Source organism: Megalobrama amblycephala, linkage group LG20, assembly GCF_018812025.1.
Source record: "Megalobrama amblycephala isolate DHTTF-2021 linkage group LG20, ASM1881202v1, whole genome shotgun sequence".
NCBI classification, from domain to species: domain Eukaryota; kingdom Metazoa; phylum Chordata; class Actinopteri; order Cypriniformes; family Xenocyprididae; genus Megalobrama; species Megalobrama amblycephala.
In genome coordinates, this window is record NC_063063.1 from 32177056 (window position 1) to 32199320 (window position 22265).

Below are 22265 nucleotides of genomic sequence, written 5' to 3' on the forward strand. Positions count from 1 at the left end.
ACACATCATCACATAACAACACAAACATTATAACCATCACATCATAACACACACATCACAACCATCACAACACAACCATCACAACACACACATCACAACACACATCACAGCCATCACATCACATCACACACATCACAACCATTATAACACACACATCACAATCATCACAACAACACATTACATCCATCACATCATAACCTTCACAACACAACCATCACGACACACACATCACAAGCATCATCACCTCAGAACTCAGTAATGATTCACTCATTATAAGAAATGACATCTGCTGCTAATATAATGACATTGTGACGCGAACAGTTAGTGTGCTCACTCCTGCTGGTCACTAGTGCTTGCATGGTGTGTTTTGAGTCCTGATAACTATGAACTATCAGACAACTGACTCACTCAGCCTAAATGAATCGATTCACATGAACGTGAATCCATCATGGTTCTTTACAGCTGAAGCTCTCAGGTTCTCATCATTCATCACATGACTGATGTGCACGTTACCTCTGACTCCGACTGTCTACCTGAACACACCTGTACAGTGAACACTCATCATACACGCATTACATTTTACATACCAGACGACGCTTCCAACCTCTCCAGACGACTGATCAGCCAATCCAGAGAGCTGGAGAACTGGGCACAATTCTTCCTGTTTCCTCTGATCAGAGCAGCTACAGACAGACAGACAAACGGATGATTGATCACATGATGAGAATGATAAAAACATTCAGCTGAGTTTCGGTTCTAAGACGCACTCCAGTTCACGTGCAAGTGATCGCGCCGGCGCCATGATGATATTTTCTGCTATATTTGCTTCTTATTTATTAAATTCAGGCAATTCGTTGATGAAACATTGATTAAAATTAAGATACAAGTTTTACAAAACGAAATTCACTTTAAAGAGAGGCTTTCTACAAAACAAAACTTAATGAAGTGGTCAAAATCATGTCTGACCCACTCCATGACTCCAGATATATTGCGCATCGTATGATGCATCCTATCTTACTCATGCTGTTCACTTTTCATAATCAAATAGATGAATTTAAAACATAACATTAAACAAATAATAATTTATTTTTAGACATATTTAATATTGGGGGCATCCAAGTTAATAATTGACATATTTGATTTTTTTTTTAAAGTAATAGTTACTTTCCTTGGTAATTAGTTACTTTTATAATGATGTAACTCAGTTAAGATTTGTGAGAAGTAACTAGTAACTATAACTAATTACTTTTTTTAAAGTAACATGCCCAACACTGACTGTCAGTAGTGCACTAGTACGTCATTGTGAATAAAGTCTGCCTCTCTTGTGCAGAAGAACACGGTTGAGACACATCTGAGCTCATGGGGTCACAGTCAGCAGGTTTACAACGAATATTGATGTATGCAGATGAAATATGGATCATACCGAGGAGCTCGTAGAGGGAGTTCAGGATGGACTTCCAGGATTGTCCAGCCTCTTTACCGGCCACGTCTGCAAAATGAGCCGCACTGCTGTAGACATGCAAACGATCGATACACTCCAGCACCAGGTTGATCATTCCCTAGAGACACACACACATGAACTCATGCATGAACTTCCTCCTTCACAGATCATGAGACTGTTGAGCTTGCAGTTGAAATATCAACATCGTCTTAAACCTTTCTCCTAAAATCCCTCAGGAGAAATAAAAATGAGCCAGAAATCAATCATCCATTAAAGGATTAGTTCACTTTCAAATTAAAATTTCCTGATAATTTACTCATTTACTCATCCAAGATGTTCATGTGTTTCTTTCTTCAGTCGAAAAGAAATGAAGGTTTTTGATGAAAACATTCCAGGATTTTTCTCCATATAGTGGACTTCACTGGGGTCTCCAAACAGATAAAGGTCCAAATGTCAGTTTCAGTGCAGCTTCAAAGAGCTCTACATGATCCCAGACGAGGAATAAGAGTCTTATCTAGAGAAACCATCACTCATTTTCTAAAAAAAAATACAAATTTTATACGTTTTAATCATAAATGCTCATCTTGAACTAGCTCTCTTCTTCTTGTATATTTGAATTCCAGGAGTGTAGACACTGCTAAGTGTATTACTGCCCTCCACAGGTCAAAGTTTGAACTAATAGTTATATACTTGCACTAGTATATTGTATATGACAATTTAGTTCAAACTTTGACCTGTGGAGGGCAGTAATACACTTAGCAGTGTCTACACTGCTGGAATTCTAAATAGAGAAGAAGAAGAGAGCTAGTTCAAGATGAGCATTTATGGTTAAAACGTATAAAAAAATTTTTTTTTTTTTTTAGAAAATGAGTGATGGTTTCTCTAGATAAGACTCTTATTCCTCGTCTGGTATCGTTTAAAGCTCTTTGAAGCTGCACTGAAACTGTAATTTTGACCTTTATCTGTTTGGAGACCACTGAAGTCCACTATATGGAGAAAAATCCTGGAATGTTTTCATCAAAAACCTTAATTTCTTTTCGACTTGAAGAAAGAAAGACATGAACATCTTGGATGACATAGGGGTGAGTAAATTATCAGGAAATTTTAATTTGAAAGTGAACTAATCCTTTAAGCGTCTCGAGCTATAAATTGATTTGATGAGAAACGTTTGAGCAGTTTGAAATCATATCCTATGATATTATTTTTAGCAGGATCCAAAATAATTCTGTATGTTGTAGTGTGAGCAGATTAGTGTTGGAGATCTGCTCTTGTGGTTTTATGGGTACAAGTGTCACAGATACTCAGCAGATAACAGAATTATCTCCAAGATTTCTGATCAAAACGGCTGTAAGTTGATGTTGTGTGTGTCGATGTGATCCGCACCTCCTCCTGGAACAGGATCTGTCTGCTCTTGAGCGCTCGGAGTCGGTTCTGTTTGTCCTCGTGCTCCAGGTGCTCATCGGGAGGCTGGAAGTATCCGATCAGATCCTGAAGGCTCAGACTGACCGATTCGATGGGCAGATCGAGGGTGGACGTCTTCCCCTTCTTACTCAGAGTGTCTAGACCCCTGAGCTCAGGGAGGAAGCAGAGGAGCGTTAACAGATAAGAATGATGTTTGGTTCATGATCGGCTGCATCACTGCCTTGATTCTGAAGATCAACAGTGTGTCACCTGATGAAGCGGTTGAACAGGAACACCGTGCTGCGGATGACTCTGGCGGTGCGCGACTCCTCGTTTTGCGATCGCGAGAGCGTCAATCCGTCATCCATGTGACCCTCATGATGCATGATGGCCTGAAACACACACATCAGTGCGTTACATTCATCATCCACACAGATGTGGTGGAGAGCGTCAGTCTGCAGTAATGATGAGGGTGTGCGAGTCTGACACGTCTGTAATGAATCTCACTCAAAGCAGCTCAAGGGCGTCACGCGTCACATATGAATGAATCCATCACAGCGAACTCACAGTGACACACACATTCATCCTCTCAAACGCTTTCATATAAATCCATTATTGTGTAGGGATGGATTGAAAATATTGATTTTAATTGATTCTCACTTACTGAAACTGATATATATCTCAAATCGAATCGATATTGGAACTGAATCACCAGCTTGTGAATCAAAATGGAATCGAATCGTGAGATTTGTGTCAACGCCCACTCCTACATGTTATGTTCGTCCTCACCTTCCTCTGGACGCCGCCCATGCCGAGCACACTTGGCGTCCACAGACTGGTATGTGAGCCAGAGTCCGGCGTCCACGTGCTGGATGTAGCAGACCGAGTCTCCGTATTTGATGTCCGGGGCGCCCATCCCATCCACCTCCTTCCTCAGGCCAAAGTCCAGCTTCTCCTGCAGGAGAGGGAGCAGAGGATCATGGGTAAACACTCAATCGAGCCTGAGCAGAGATCTTAATATCTTCATGCCTTATGGTTGCATTTATCAGATCAGAGCTGAACGATAGCTGAGATTTGAGATATTAGCTCAACAGTTGCGGTTCATCAAAAATGTAAATGTAAAATGTGTATTAATTTATAAACGTAATTATGAATAATAAAAATGATATTTTAATCCCTGATATGCAAAACACATTTCTGATCATATTTCTCTAAATTCGTTTCAATAGATCAATCATGGCAAAACAATGCAAAGGATTATTATACAGTCATATTTATGAGATGAAAAGTCAAAATTATGACATACTAAGCCTTTATTATGACATATAATGTTGAAATGGAATAACATACTAAATCATAATTATGATAATGAAGCCTAAATGATGATAAAAAGTCACAATTATGAGATAGTCGAAATTCTGACAAAAAGTTGAAGTTATGACATACTAAATCGACAGACCTTTTATGACATAATTATGACAAAATAGTTAAAGTAGATAAAGTAGAAATTCTGACATACTAAGCCATTATTATGACATACTATGTTGAAACGGACACAAGTCATAATTATAACATACTAAATCATAATTATGATAATAAAGCTTAAATTATGACAAAAAGTCAAAATTATGAGATAGTTGAAATTTTGACAAAAAGTTAAAATTTTGACATATTAACTCATAATTATGACATTAAATCAACGACCTTTTATGTCATAATTATGACAAAAAGGTCAAAATTGACATACTAAGCCATTATTATGACATAATTGATGATGTAATTAATTATACTACATCATAATTATGAGAATATAAAGTTAAATTTTGACAAAAAGTTGAAATGATGACATACTAAGTCATAATTATGACATACTAAATCAACGGACCTTTTATGTCATAATTGTGACAAAAAAGTCGAAATTATGAGATAGTCGAAATTATGACAAAAAGTTGAAATTATGACAAAACGTCGAAATTATGAGATAAAGTAGAAATTCTGACATACTAAGCCATTATTATGACATACTATGTTGAAACGGACACAAGTCATAATTATATCATACTAAATCATAATTATGATAATAAAGCTTAAATTATGACAAAAAGTCAAAATTATGAGATAGTCGAAAATTTGACAAAAAGTTAAAATTTTGACATATTAACTCACAATTATGACATTAAATCAACGGACCTTTTATGTCATAATTGTGACAAAAAAGTCGAAATTATGAGATAGTCGAAATTATGACAAAAAGTTGAAATTATGACAAAACGTCGAAATTATGAGATAAAGTAGAAATTCTGACATACTAAGCCATTATTATGACATACTATGTTGAAACGGACACAAGTCATAATTATATCATACTAAATCATAATTATGATAATAAAGCTTAAATTATGACAAAAAGTCAAAATTATGAGATAGTCGAAAATTTGACAAAAAGTTAAAATTTTGACATATTAACTCATAATTATGACATTAAATCAACGGACCTTTTATGTCATAATTATGACAAAAAGGTCAAAATTGACATACTAAGCCATTATTATGACATAATTGATGATGTAATTAATTATACTACATCATAATTATGAGAATATAAAGTTAAATTTTGACAAAAAGTTGAAATGATGACATACTAAGTCATAATTATGACATACTAAATCAACGGACCTTTTATGTCATAATTGTGACAAAAAAGTCGAAATTATGAGATAGTCGAAATTATGACAAAAAGTTGAAATTATGACAAAACGTCGAAATTATGAGATAAAGTAGAAATTCTGACATACTAAGCCATTATTATGACATACTATGTTGAAACGGACACAAGTCATAATTATATCATACTAAATCATAATTATGATAATAAAGCTTAAATTATGACAAAAAGTCAAAATTATGAGATAGTCGAAAATTTGACAAAAAGTTAAAATTTTGACATATTAACTCACAATTATGACATTAAATCAACGGACCTTTTATGTCATAATTGTGACAAAAAAGTCGAAATTATGAGATAGTCGAAATTATGACAAAAAGTTGAAATTATGACAAAACGTCGAAATTATGAGATAAAGTAGAAATTCTGACATACTAAGCCATTATTATGACATACTATGTTGAAACGGACACAAGTCATAATTATATCATACTAAATCATAATTATGATAATAAAGCTTAAATTATGACAAAAAGTCAAAATTATGAGATAGTCGAAAATTTGACAAAAAGTTAAAATTTTGACATATTAACTCATAATTATGACATTAAATCAACGGACCTTTTATGTCATAATTATGACAAAAAAGTCAAAATTGACATACTAAGCCATTATTATGACATAATTGATGATGTAATTATACTAAATCATATTTATGAGAATAAAGTTAAATTCTGACAAAAAGTTGAAATGATGACATACTAAGTCAATGGACCTTTTATGTCATAATTATGATAAAAAAGTCAAAATTATGACAAAGTCAAAATTATGACAAAACATTGAAATTATGACATACTAAATAAACTGACCTTTAATGTCATAATTGTGACAAAAAAGTTGAAATTATGAGATAGTCGAAATTATGACAAAAAGTTGAAATTATGAGATAGTCGAAATTATGAGATAGTCGAAATTATGACAAAACGTCAAAATTTTGACAAAAAGTTAAAATCATGACTAAATAAACTGACCTTTTATGCCATTATTATGACAAAAAAAGCAGAAATTATGACAAAAAGTCGAAATTTTGACAAAAATGTGAAATTATGACATACTAAATAAACTGACCTTTTATGCCATTATTATGACAAAAAAAAGCAAAAATTATGATAATTATGATAAAAAAGTCAAAATTATGAAATTATGACAAAATTTGAAATTATGACTAAGTCATAATTATGACATACTAAATAAACTGACCTTTAATGTCATAATTGTGACAAAAAAGTCGAAATTATGAGATAGTTGAAACTGACAAAACGTCGAAATTTTGACAAAAAGTTGAAATCATGACACTAAATAAACTGACCTTTTATGCCATTATTATGACAAAAAAGCCAAAAATTATGACAAAAAGTCGAAATTGACTTTCTGTGCCAATTATGACATTTTATATCATAATTTAGACTTTTTAACTAATAACAATGACTTAGCATGTCATAATTTTGACTTTTTTTTATTATTTATGATTTACTAAAGCATGATTTTTCTTATGTGGTCAATCCTGTTTGCTACAGTACCTCGACACAAATTCAAATCCAGGAACTTAATCTACATTGTCACTCATATGCAAATGAAGTGATCTGATAATGAGTCATCAGGAGTCTCACTTTTGAGGAACGGAAGCAGAAAGCCGTCGATTTGACGTCCGCTTTCTCCTTGTCCATTAGCAGGAGCCCTTGATCGTCCATCATGCTGAGATATTTCCCGGTGGTCACGTGACGCAAGCGAAACGGCTGACCCCAGCGGATGTGACTGCCGCTCCACCTGCACAGACACACGTGTCAGACAGACCCACAATGCACTGCAGTAGAGATGAGCAGTGGAAGCATCAGTGTTGGTTCAGTCACAAACAAAGCATCATTGGATTTCAGAAGACTTATATATAGAGCGCATGAGTCATGTGTTATGATGCTTTGATGGTGAATTGGAGCTGATCACTGTGTGCTTTCATGACAAACAGCGGCTCAAGAGATTCATACAGGTTTGGAACAGCATGAGAAAAAATACTTTGATGCTTATGATGAAAACCATTCGATTGAAAAATTAAAACTTTGCTGGGCTCCTGCTCCAGAATTTGGCCCCAACCCCAAAATGCCACTTTGATAAAACGCTTCCAACTTCAGCGTCCTCCGATTATTTTTAGTCAGGCGTCCTGCAGTGTGTAATTAAAGGCTTCGTGGGAACAAGCGCTGCTGCTGCCAGAAGGGTCAAACGTGACGGAACGCATCCGACCGACCCGAGACCTGATGACATCATCACTGCAGCATCATGGGATGGCCGTTCACAGGAAAGACCCATGAAATCAGAATGTGACTTTTGCGTTTTTTGTTTCAAGTCACGTGGTAAGTGAGAACCAACAGTTAAAAGTTTGGAGTTAGAATGACTTCTGAAGGATCATGTGACACTGAATCAGGACACGTTCACTCACGCGACTCGGAGCGTCTCCAGCCTCCACAGGGATCTGGCGTGGATGGACACGGCTCCACCCTCGTAATGCACCGTCCTGGAGGAGAGAAAACAACACGAGAGACTGAATAAAAGAGGTCATATCAGACTATATCTGTCCATTTCTGCTTTAAACAAATGAAGCAGAGCTCAGAGAAAAATACTTCAAAACTTCATTTCTGACTAGTCAAGTCAGCTTTACACAGTACAGATTGTTTCAAATAAACAGGAAAATAACAGAATTAATGATGCAAAACTAGTGTGTGTTAGTGGTGTGTGTCGTCCAACGCAGATGTCAGATATTAGAGATCAGCATCAGGACTTTAAAACAGTATTTACCTTTCTAGTCGGTGTTGATCGGATTTTATATTTAATAGTCATAATTGTTCTGATAGTCAAATTATACTTATTATACGTATATACAAAATTATAAATATAATAACTGTTAAATTATTCAACTGAAGTATTTTTATTTATTTATTTATTTATTTATTTATTAATTTTATTTTATTTTATTTTTTTTTTTTTTATTATTTTACAGTGTCCAGTCTTTGTTGTGCAATAATATCAGGTTTTCCCAAAAGGACCCACATTTTCACTTTTATTTTATTTTATTTTATTTTATTTTATTTTATTTTATTTTATTTTATTTTATTTTATTTTATTTTATTTTATTTTATTTTATTTTATTTTTTTATTTTTTATTTTAATGTCCAGTCTTTGCTGTGCAATAATATCAGGTTTTCCCAAAAGGACCCACATTTTCACTTTTATTTTATTTTATTTTATTTTATTTTATTTTATTTTTTATTTTTTTAATGTCCAGTCTTTGTTGTGCAATAGTATCAGGTTTTCCCAAAAGGACCCACATTTTCACTTTTATTTTATTTTATTTTATTTTATTATTTTTTATTTTAATGTCCAGTCTTTGTTGTGCAATAATATCAGGTTTTCCCAAAAGGACCCACATTTTCACCTTTTTTTATTTTATTTTATTTTATTTTATTTTATTTTATTTTTTTTATTTTATTTTATTTTATTTTATTTTATTTTATTTTATTTTTTTATTTTTTTATTTTATTTTATTTTATTTTATTTTATTTTATTTTATTTTATTTTATTTTATTTTATTTTATTTTATTTTATTTTATTTTATTTTATTTTATTTTATTTTATTTTATTTTATTTTATTTTATTTTATTTTATTATTTTATTTTATTTTATTTTATTTTATTTTATTTTATTTTATTTTATTATGGATTCACACAATTTTATATGGCTCTAAAAAAGCCCTCATGAAAGGTAAAAATACCCAGAAGGCATATATTATATATATTACTAATTATATATCCCTTAATTTACACATATAATGACATCACTTCCTGTGCAGTAAAACACAAAAAACCCACCACATTAAAACACTAATATTCTATGTGAGATTCTTGAAGGCAGCTGAAGGTTGAGAAGCAGAGCTGAGACTGCAGACGTGCAAAAAATGTGAAAACACACAATGATTATTAAGACAACATCATTCAGAGCGATGTGTCCATCTGACCTAAAACTGCAGTCTGAGGAATCACAATCAGTGTCTGGAACATGATGTGCACTGGGAGCGTTTCTGGTTCAACTACTGTGCTTTATACACCAATGAAAGAGAAACACACACACACAGACACACACCTACACACATCCCACAATGCAGCACTCCTCACAACACGCTTGCGTAACACTAATGCAACAACATCTCTTATCTGAGTTAAAAGAGATGGAAGGATGGATACAGAGAAACCTTCTTTGAATTCATGCAGTCAAAAGCAGACGTGACTTGCTCAAGGCCGCCGGTGACGAGAAACAAAGTTAAAGAGAAAATCAGCAGACTTCTTATATGTGAAGCTGAGGTGCTTAAACTCATACTAACTAGTGATTTAAACATTTAAAAGCTCAAAGAGTAGAGCATGACGCTTGCAACGCCAAGGTCATGGGTTCGATTCCTAGGGAATGCATGAACTGATCCATTGTAATGCAAGTCACTTTGGATAAAAGCATCTTCCAAATGCAAAAACAATTCTGATATTCATGATGTTGCTTCATTTGTTTTAACTAAAACCCTGTCATAAACATCAATATATCGCCCCTAACTGTAGATTTTATATATATAATCACATTATACACTCACATGCTAAACTAACCACTGCAGACTCCAGATTATATTATACAGTTTTAATTTTATTTGTAATGATTAAGTGTCTGTTGAATGAATTTTAGGAGGAATCTGTATCTCTCAATGAACTGAAACAGTTCTTTCTGGGTTGAATATTTTGCTGTAGAGATAAGAACATGATAACACATTTATATCCACTGATGTCCCAGAGAGGACAGGTGTTTCTGTAATTACAGCAGCACACATACAGTCACACGAGATCTCATTCTGTCTCATATAACTTCACCAAGAGACCCGAGAGACTCTCATCTGAGCCTCTGTTTCTACTGAAGAACGAGTGAACGTCCTACTTCAGCATCTGCAGAACCAGCACTGAGACAGAAACTAGAGGAAGATGTTAAAGGCTTCATATTCTGCATTTCAAGCCCCCTCTTATAATGATAGTCAAGATCTTATTTCTGCTCTACTATAACAAACTTCTCATCCAGGATCTTTTCATTCTGTTCCGCACATTAGACACTTTTGATCCTGACACAGTTTTGATCCTGTTTTGATTTGTTCTCTTCAGATACGAGGACAAATATATATCCAGATCCAGTGTTGGGGTAACGCATTACAAGTAACGTACATTACGTAATCAGATTACTTTTTTGACGTAACAAGTAAAGTAACACAAAAAGCATTACAAGTAATGTCCCCCACCTACATTTCCTGCTGGTACTGAGACTCGAACCCGCGACATTCGGGTTACAAGTCCGCCTGACCATTAGACCTCAACTACAAAATGAGTAAAGTAGCATAACATATTGCCAGTAACATGCATTACATAATCAGATTACTTTTGTGATGTAACGAGTAAAGAAACACTTTAAAAGTAATGTGCATTACTTAATCAGATTACTTTGATAAAACTGAGTATAGTAACGCAGTACAAGTAAGATGCATGATGTAATCAGATTACTTTTTTTGATATAACGAGTAAAGTAACATTACAAGTAACATGCATTACTTAATCGATTACTTTTTTGTAACGAGTAAACGCATTACAAGTAACATGCATTACTTAATCAATTGCTTTTTTGATATAAAGAGTAAAGTAACATTACTAGTAACATGCATTACTTAATTGATTACTTTTTTGTATTGAGTAAACGCATTACAAGTAACATGCATTACGTAATCAGATTACTTTTGTGATGTAACGAGTAAAGAAACACTTTAAAAGTAATGTGCATTGCTTAATCGGATTACTTTGATAAAACTGAGTATAGTAACGCATTACAAGTAACATGCATTACTTAATCGATTACTTTTTTGATATAACGAGTAAAGTAACATTACAAGTAACATGCATTACTCAATCAATTACTTTTTTGTAATGAGTAAACGCATTACAAGTAACATGCATTACTTCATCAATTACTTTTTTGATTTAAAGAGTATAGTAACATTACTAGTAACATGCATTACTTAATTGATTACTTTTTTGTAATGAGTAAACGCATTACAAGTAACATGCATTACGTAATCAGAGTACTTTTTTGATGTAACGAGTAAAGAAACATTTTAAAAGTAATGTGCATTACTTAATCAGATTACTTTGATAAAAATGAGTATAGTAACGCATTACAAGTAACATGCATTACTTAATCGATTACTTTTTTGATATAACGAGTAAAGTAACATTACAAGTAACATGCATTACTAAATCAATTACTTTTTTGTAATGAGTAAACGCATTACAAGTAACATGCATTTCGTAATCAGATTACTTTTGTGATGTAACGAGTAAAGTAACATTATAAGTAACATGCATTACTCAATCGATTACTTTTTTGATGTAACAAGTAAAGTAACACTTTAAAAGTAATGTGCATTACTTAATCAGATTACTTTTTTGATATAAAGAGTATAGTAACATTACTAGTAACATGCATTACTTAATTGATTACCTTTTTGATATAAAGAGTATAGTAACATTACTAGTAACATGCATTACTTAATTGATTACTTTTTTGTAATGAGTAAACACATTACAAGTAACATGCATTACTTAATCAATTACTTTTTTGATATAAAGAGTATAGTAACATTACTAGTAACATGCATTACTTAATAGATTACTTTTTTGTAATGAGTAAACGCATTACAAGTAACATGCATTACGTAATCAGAGTACTTTTTTGATGTAACGAGTAAAGAAACACTTTAAAAGTAATGTGCATTACTTAATCAGATTACTTTGATAAAACTGAGTATAGTAACGCATTACAAGTAACATGCATTACTTAATCGATTACTTTTTTGATATAACGAGTAAAGTAACATTACAAGTAACATGCATTACTAAATCAATTACTTTTTTGTAATGAGTAAACGCATTACAAGTAACATGCATTTCGTAATCAGATTACTTTTGTGATGTAACGAGTAAAGTAAAAGTAATGTGCATTATAATCAGTACTTTGATAAAACATATAGTAACATTACTCAATCGATTACTTTTTTGATGTAAATGAGTAAATGCATTACAGTAAAGCATACTTAATCAATTACTTTTTTGATGTAAAGTAAAGTAACACTTTAAAAGTGCATTACTTAATCAGATTACTTTTTTGATATAAAGAGTATAGTAACATTACTAGTAACATGCATTACTTAATTGATTACCTTTTTGATATAAAGAGTATAGTAACATTACTAGTAACATGCATTACTTAATTGATTACTTTTTTGTAATGAGTAAATGCATTACAAGTAACATGCATTACTTAATCAATTACTTTTTTGATATAAAGAGTATAGTAACATTACTAGTAACATGCATTACTTAATTGATTACTTTTTTGTAATGAGTAAACACATTACAAGTAACATGCATTACTTAATCAGATTACTTTTTTGATGTAACGAGTAAAGAAACACTTTAAAAGTAACATGCATTACTTAATCAGATTACTTTGATAAAACTGAGTATAGTAACGCATTACAAGTAACATGCATTACTTAATCGATTACTTTTTTGATATAACGAGTAAAGTAACATTACAAGTAACATGCATTACTAAATCAATTACTTTTTTGTAATGAGTAAACGCATTACAAGTAACATGCATTACTTAATCAATTACTTTTTTGATATAAAGAGTATAGTAACATTACTAGTAACATTCATTACTTAATTGATTACTTTTTTGTAATGAGTAAACTCATTACAAGTAACATGCATTACGTAATCAGATTACTTTTGTGATGTAACGAGTAAAGAAACACTTTAAAAGTAATGTGCATTACTTAATCAGATTACTTTGATAAAACTGAGTATAGTAACGCATTACAAGTAACATGCATTACTCAATCGATTACTTTTTTGTAATGAGTAAATGCATTACAAGTAACATGCATTACTTAATCAATTACTTTTTTGATATAGAGTATAGTAACATGCATTACTTAAGTGATTACTTTTTTGTAATGAGTAAACGCATTACAAGTAACATGCATTACGTAATCAGAGTACTTTTTTGATGTAACGAGTAAAGTAACATTAAAAGTAACGTGCATTACGTAATCAGATTACTTTTTTGATGTAACAAGTAAAGTAACGCATTACAAGTAAGATGCATTATGTAATCAGATTACTTTTTTGATATAAGGAGTAAAGTAACATTACTAGTAACATGCATTACTTAATCGATTACTTTTACTGTATGTAACAAGTAAATGCATTACAAGTAATATGCATTACGTAATCAGAGTACTTTTTGATGTAACGAGTAAAGTAACATTAAAAGTAACGTGCATTGCGTAATCAGATTACTTTTGCGATGTAATGAGTATAAAAACGCATTAAAAGTAACATGTATTACTTAATCAGAATACTTTGATGAAACGAGTAAAGTAACGCATTACAAGTAAAAGCATTACGTAATCAGATTACTTTTTTGACATGACTAGTAATGCATTACACATTAATATTCCAGTTACTGTTTAAAAAAACTTTTCTGATTAATTTATTGCTTAAACATTTTTTAAACTCTGAATTAAAATTCTCTTGCTTCTCCATAACACAGTCACTTAGACATGAATGCTTCATGAACTTAACATTAATTATGTATCGGAAGAGAAGAGCTATTGGGCAATGATGCTGGATGACAAAATATGAGAACAGAGGAAGGAGTCAGGAAATATAAAGTGGTCAGAATATAACAATATTCTAAATGTGTTTTTAAAAGAAAATGAAGGTGTGTGTTATAAAGGCTATGTTGCTGAATGCATTATAGCGTTAAACAGAGATCGAGCCTCAGCCGGGTGAGAAAAAGTAACGCAAAAGTAATGTAACACATTACTTTCCATAAAATAATAACTAAGTAACATAAGTTACTTTTTAGAGAGTAAAGCAATATTGTAATGCATTACTTTTAAAAGTAATTTTCCCCAACACTGTCCAGATCTCTGAGCTCTTCACAGGAATGCCAACATCAGACCACAGCTGTCAACCTCAGAAGATGACTGAAACCCTCAGAGCGCTGAAACCAAAACCATCAAGAGTGTTTAATCAACCTCAACTCACAGCGCTGACCATCAGTGGACCAGATGCCAGATACACACGACACAAACAGATCACCCACACCAGTGCTTCTCAACAAACTATTTTTCATCCAACAAGAAAAAGCACACTTCAAAAACCCATATGCACTTCATGAACTTCATTCAAAGATATTTAGTCTTTAAAATGTGCTCAAAACATTAGAACAAATATATTATTTATATATCAATCATGGAACATTTTGGTCCTAAAAAAAAACGTTACTACTTGTTTCAGAACGTTCAAAGAACATTCAAAAATGTTCCCTTAACGCTCAACATAACCAAGAAAAAGTTTCTAAACATTTAAAAAAACATTAAAAAAAACAGTCCTGTATATCAGTGAACGGTAATCCTGACCTGCGTTGTTCCTCTCCATGTTCTCCTGACGGGACGGTCAAACACTCGTCCATGTGACCGTGCAGCAGCCGCAGAACATCTCCACCAATTAGGAAGCCTGAAACACACGTTGCTGAGTAAATGAACAGGAAGTGGAAAGCAGTGAGACGTTTCAGTCGAGTTCTCACTCACCCTGAGCCACTTCACTGCCGGAGCAGATCGGCGCGACGCTCCAGAGCGTTTGCTGGAAAGCCGCGTCCACGTGCAAACTGCCGTTACCATACGACAAGTGCTGGAACAAAGACACGCGACCAGAGTCACTCAAACACTGAAGTGATTTAATACGACAGAAGATCCAGTGAACTGGAGCAGCAGCCACTACACAATCTCACGTCTAGCTTTTACTATTCTGAACGATATCTGAAACTATTACTAGCATTTCTCACATTTATTCCTCTTTTTAATGAGATCCTGGAATAACATCAGAAGCCGTGAGGGTTTGATTGTGTTCAAACTCACCAGGTAACGTTCAGACGACACGCTGACCAGGATGAGATCGTCACCCACCCGCACCTTCTCGCCCTCTGACCTCTGTTTGGACGCCGGGTGGATGGTCCACCAACATGCCTCACCTGCACACGCAACACACGTGTCGTTATAAATCTATAAACATCATTTACAGGCATTACATCATGAGTCAGAGAACATGAGGAGCCACACACTGCAAAAAAAAGATTTTTTGGAGATTACTGGAGCACGTTTTATAAGAAAAAACTAACAGGGAATGTTATTAACAAATGTACTTCCAGTAACGTTAATAAAACAATTGTTCAAAGTTATCTGGTTTTTACTAATGTTCTCAAAACATAAGAACAAAAACATTATTTATATATTGTTCATGGAATGTTTTTTTAAATGTTTTAGTTGGACTTTTGTCTAACGTTTTTTATATGTTACTACTTGTCTCAGAACATTCAAAACATTATGTAAACAAAGCATTATGTAAACAGATTACTTTTTTGATATAACGAGTAAAGTAACACTACAAGTAACATGCATTACTTAATCAGATTACTTTGATGAAACAGGTAGAGTAACACATTACAAGTAACATGCATTACATAATACAGAATCTTTTTTGATGTAACAAGTAACACATTAAAAGTAGCGCACATTAAATTTTTTAAAAGTTACTACTTGTTTCAGAACATTCAGAGAACATTCAAAAGTAACGTTCACATAATGTTTGGAGTACATTTCACAAGAAAATACTATTTTAGCCTTTCTAGTTCAAAATTTCACGTTTAATTCAATATTGAAAACAGTTTTAAAGCCATTTTCTTCCAGTGTTTTTCACCCTCATAATCTCTCAGTGTTGTGTTTCACTCTCAGGTCTGTTTGTCATTCCCATGAATCATTAAAGGGATAGTTCACCCAAAAATGAAAATTTGATGTTTATCTGCTTACCCCCAGGGCATCCAAGATGTAGGTGACTTTGTTTCTTCAGTAGAACACAAATGATGATTTTTAACTCCAACCGTTGCCGTCTGTCAGTCTTATAATGCGAGTGAATGGGAACACAATTTATAAGAGTCAAAAAATATGCATAGACAAATCCAAATTAAACCCTGTGGCTCGTGACGACACATTGATGTCCTAAGACACGAAACGATCTGTTTGTGCGAGAAACCCAACAGTATTTATATCATTTTTTACTTCTAAAACACCACTATGTCCAACTGCGTTCAGCACTCGATTAGTGAGGTCTGATCGCGCTCTGACAGCGGCAGTGATGTCTCGCGCATATACTTCAATGAGTGCTAGACATCATTGCCATTGTCAGAGCGCAATGATACAAATACTGTTCAATTTCTTGCACAAACAGATCGTTTCGTGTCTTAGGACATCAATGTGTCGTCACGAGCCGCAGGGTTTAATTTGGATTTGTCTATGCATATTTTTTGACTCTTATAAATTGTGTTCCCATTCACTCGCATTATACGACTGACAGACGGCAACGGTTGGAGTTAAAAATCATCATTTGTGTTCTACTGAAGAAACAAAGTCACCTACATCTTGGATGCGCTGGGGGTAAGCAGATAAACATCACATTTTCACTTTTGGGTGAACTATCCCTTTAATGATAATAAAAAATAATGTAACAAACGGTCCTGAGAACAGCTTCATCCACATAGTTTTTATTTCTTTCTCCTGATTTTGTGATGAAATATGACCAGCGCATGTTCCTGAGAAACATTCACTTTAAACTGGCAATGTAAACAGGAAGTGACATCACCTGTTGTGTCTTCCTGAAGCCCCACATCAAAAGCCAGTTTGTCGGTGGACGAGCGAGCCGTAGACAGACAGCACAGATACTGGAGAGAGAAACACATCAACACATGAACCTCACACACACACACACAAATGTGTGACGTGTGATCAGAGTAACACACACCATCCCGCTGTAGGAGTGTCTCAGTAAGACCGCGTGACCGTAGAGCAGCGTCCGGTGACCTCCGCCCTGCGCCGTCTGAAACACACACACACACAGCACTGATCACTGATACACACTCATGACTGTTCAGTAAATGTGATGCATAATCAATATGACACATTCACAGCAGAATCACACAACAGTTGAAAGCTATCATTTTTTAATTTAACATTTAATTTAGGTGAACTTAAAACAATCTTCACATAAACCCATTATAATAAATGTCACATTTAGCTGTGCCTTTAAAGGGGTCCTTGATTCTGATCTGACTTTTTTTAACTTTAGTTAGTGTGTAATGTTGCTGTTTGATCATAAACAACATCTGCAAAGTTATGACGCTCAAAGTTCAATGCAAAGAGAGATATTTACTTTTACAGAAATCACTTTTTAAGGACTACAACAAATGGCTGGTAGGGACTACAACGAGCTTCTTCCCGGGTTAGTGACATCACAAACCCCAAAATTTACATAAACACACAACAAAGAGGACTCCGGTTTGAACAATGTAAGGCTGAACACTTTCGTCATTTTGGCTGCGTGAGATTCTCCAGTTTTGTTGTTGTTGAGCTGTTAAAGCTCCGCCCTCTTCTGGAAAGGGGGGCGGGAGCAGCAGCTCATTTGCATTTAAAGGGACACACACAAAAACGGCGTGTTTTTGCTCACACCCAAATAGGGGCAAATTTGACAAGCTATAATAAATGATCTGTGGGGTATTTTGAGCTGAATGCGAATTTTACCAGGGGAACCCCATGAAAAAGCTGATTTTAACCCCCGGAATGTGATCTAGTTGGTCTAGTTTTTGAGTAGCAATTGGGTGGATTTTGTTGTGAAAACCTGGCAACCCTGCACAGATCTGACACACCCTATTTTCTCACAACTGTTTACATTCATTTAAGACTTTATTTAACTGATTTACGACTGTGCTTACAAGGATACTCAACAAAACAGGATTTTTTTTATATAATTTTGTGTTTTTGTCCATTCAAGTGCTAAAGAGAACTCAATGTGGTGCTGCGCGCTGTTTAGCGGCTTTCTGTGCACAGATGCACACCAGTACAGATCACGCTTGAATGGTTTAGCAGCACTTGAATAAATGATAGCGTGATCATTTACTGAAGGATGACAGTAAAAAAAAAAAAAAAAAAAAGAATGCTGCATTAATTGCGTTAAATATTTTTAATGCATTAAATTGGGGAAAAAATTATGTTTTTTCATTTTAAAACCAATTTAATTTAAACATATAAATTTACACACTACATTTAGTAAGGCAGCACACTAAAGCTCTGGTTTCAAACAAACCATTTGCATATACAGTAAATGGACACTAATTGCAATTTACAAGCCACAAATGAACATGAAGAATCCCGACACGTCAGTGTTTTTCCACGGTCAGGGCTGATGTTCCTGGGAATCAGCACTTCCTGTGTGTGTGTGTGTTAATGGCTCTCTTAAGGCCGAGAGTGTGTGTGTGTCAGGTAATGGCTGCAGTAATGCTTCAGGACGGGAAGAACAGGACCTTTATTTTCTCATTAGACTCACTCCAGCGTTCGCTCTCGTCTCACTGGAATTAGCTCACTGTACAGCTACATTACGCTACAGGACGCACAACAACGAGACGGACACACACACACACAAACACACATGGACTCCTACCTTCATCATGAATTTCTGTGGCCCATAAGAAGAAAAAAAGACATAGTTAATGACACACGAAAGCCAGATGTTGTCAGGAATCTACAGCTGCACGATGCTCAGATCGATAACCACACTAACATACAGCACGACTCATACTATGTTCTGCAGTATGCAGTATGTACACTGATCTACAACATCAGATACTATATCCCACAATGCAATGTGCTCGACTAGACCTTCAATTCCAGATATCAGTCTGATTTGATTTAAATATACTTTTTGATGTCACTCATTGACAAGATCATGTGACACTATTGTTTGAAATGTTACATACCGCATACTGTCTCACTCACTATTGAAAACGGCAGTCGGTGTTCAGTGTATACGGTGCAGTGCTTCACGATGTCAGTCACATGATCTAATACTTGAAGCTCTCAAACACAAATATAAATGAGCTCTATAATTACTAAAATAAACATTCATCATGACATTTACTGGAGATGTAAATGCATCTTGATTGAAGAATATTTTAGATATTTGTACTGGAAAACAAGACAAAGAACATCATTGTCTGCAGTGTTAAAGGACGGTTCATGTGAACATGAGAAACACCTTCAAACACGCGTGACTGACGTTCTTCAGCTGAGCAGCGTGAACATTCTGATAAACTTCTGCTTTAGTTTTTCACAGCAGAACGAATGTCGTACGGGTTTGAATCGGGCGAGTAAATGATTCTCACTTCAGTCTGATCCGTTCCTTTCATGAAGGCAGAACTCAAGAGAAATGATTGTGGTGAAATTATGACAAGAAGAGTCATAATAGATGCTGAATGTTTGGATATGAGGAACATGCTGATCTCAGATCAGATGCAGGACACGCATGCAGTAACGTATGTACATGTGTGTGTGTGTGTGTGTGTGTGTGTGTGTGTGTGCTTATTTTCATGTTTTATGAGGACATTTCATGAGTCCTCATATTTAAAAAAGCTTTAAAAACACACTAAACAATGTTTTATTAAAAATGTAAAAATGCAGAATGTTTTCTGTGATGGTTTAGGAGTAGAGGTGGTGTAGAGGGAGAGAATGTACAGTTTGTACAGTATAAAAACCATTACGCCTATGGAGAGTCCTCACTAAGATAGCAAAACAAACCTGTGTGTGTGTGTGTGTGTGTGTGTGTGTGTGTGTGTATCCACGTACCCATTTCTCCATGTCTATGAGCTGTGGAGTGATGGAGACACAACAGGAAGAAAAGAAAGGAAATATCATGCTTCCATCATCACAAAGAAACACATCAGGCTCCTTCATTTCAGCAGAGGATGATGGGAACGCTCCGGTTCATCCATCTTTTATTTGTATCTATTTATTATTAATTCTCTGTGGGTGAATCTCATATCTGTTGCACATTCAACCCAAAACCACCACAATTCTGCATAAAGAAAACATATTAAAATAATCCACCCATGGGGTCATCAGAGGTCAAAGGTCATCGTGAGGTCAAAGGTCGCCTCTGCTTGTCAATGAACGGAACCCTGATGTGGATGTTTTATTCAGCGTTGAAAGGCTTTTTTGTTTTTAGTCACAAAAACAAAAGATAAAACATCATTTCCTGCATCATGATCACACGGTTAGAGAGTCAAATCAATTATTAGATCATTAATAAATGAGCCACAGCTGGAATGAGAAGGAAAAAGAAGAGCAGATAGAAGATGAGCCTCAGATCACATGATCCGAACACGTCTGAAGGAATAATTTGTGCATGACAGAACGTTACATTTGTATATATATATATATATATATATATCTACATATAATGTTCATGCTACTCTTTTGCATTTAATGAAAGTGTCTGACCTTTAAGGTCAAGCTCCAGAACAGATGTAAAACACCAAAGTATGAAAACCTGATGTCATTTACATCATTTTACTTTTTGATGCCAACATTCACAAATATGATGATTACCGATTGCTAGAGTCACCCAATCTAAAATATCAAGGCATCTAAAAAAATATATGCTTATATTAAATATTATGTGATACTGTAATAATGAAAAAATTAAGTAAATAAAATTACATTGTTTTCCAAATCAAGTCATTTAGATTTTTGACTTTTATGCTGTCACAGTACTAAAGCAAATTTCTAAAAAAATATTTGCATATGTGAGATTAATAATTAGATTTTTTTCCCACAAAAATATGTAAAAAAAATTTCTTATTAAAAAATAGCGCTAGCAATAATATTAAACAATCATGATTAATATAAAGATTTCTGACTATACTTTAGAAAGTAGAATAAAATACAATCAAATTTGCTGAATGTTATGTTGCTTTTATTGTTATTTTTATTTCTTATGCATCTGTTGGATAATTTTATATGCATATATATATATATATATATATATATATATATATATATATATATATATATATATATATATATATATATATAATATACATAAGAAATAATAACAATAAAAGCAAAAAATATAAATGTATTACATATATATATATATATATGTGTATTAATATATATTCAAAGGGATTTTTTGGCCCCTGGATCCCAGTTTAGTCAAAGTGAGTCTAAATGTTTTTTAATACAACTCTTCTGAAGTCACATGATGCTTTAAAGCTAAAACTTTATAGGCTCTCGTGTGTGCCGTAACCGAATACATCAACATATCAATCCAGAAGGACATTTGACAGCTTTAGTCAATAATGATTTACACTTCAATTTGTTTCTCATAAAAACATCACATGACTTCAGAAGATCTGGATATAGTGCACAGACTATCTTTATGATACTTGATGTTGTTTTTGTCCCTTCTGCTGTTGAAAAGAGCAGCGTGAATGAATCATGACAGTTTTAGTGTTTTTGGTTAAGATATGTCACTGTTGCTGTGATTGTGAATTAGTCAGAAGGCTCTAAACACAAATATAAATGTTAACGGTGTTCAGATATCATATCTCTCTGTAAATAATCTGATGGAGCTGATCAGTCTCGTCTCAGATGTTGATGTGAATGTTAGTTTGATGTGT

The 22265-nt window shown here is 33.8% G+C and overlaps 1 protein-coding gene across 1 annotated transcript in view; it reads right to left on the bottom strand.

The window, feature by feature from the left end:
• The window catches only part of ryr2a (ryanodine receptor 2a (cardiac)), a 129300-nt gene that overhangs the window by 79425 nt on the left and 27610 nt on the right, over window positions 1-22265 (bottom strand). The window contains 15 exon segments of the mRNA XM_048170330.1: window positions 588-683; window positions 1424-1559; window positions 2825-3008; window positions 3113-3234; window positions 3632-3652; window positions 3654-3797; window positions 7178-7334; window positions 7999-8073; window positions 15124-15220; window positions 15295-15394; window positions 15622-15734; window positions 17399-17477; window positions 17558-17632; window positions 19250-19264; window positions 20431-20451. Of these exon segments, the coding sequence (XP_048026287.1) occupies window positions 588-683; window positions 1424-1559; window positions 2825-3008; window positions 3113-3234; window positions 3632-3652; window positions 3654-3797; window positions 7178-7334; window positions 7999-8073; window positions 15124-15220; window positions 15295-15394; window positions 15622-15734; window positions 17399-17477; window positions 17558-17632; window positions 19250-19264; window positions 20431-20451 (1435 nt within the window).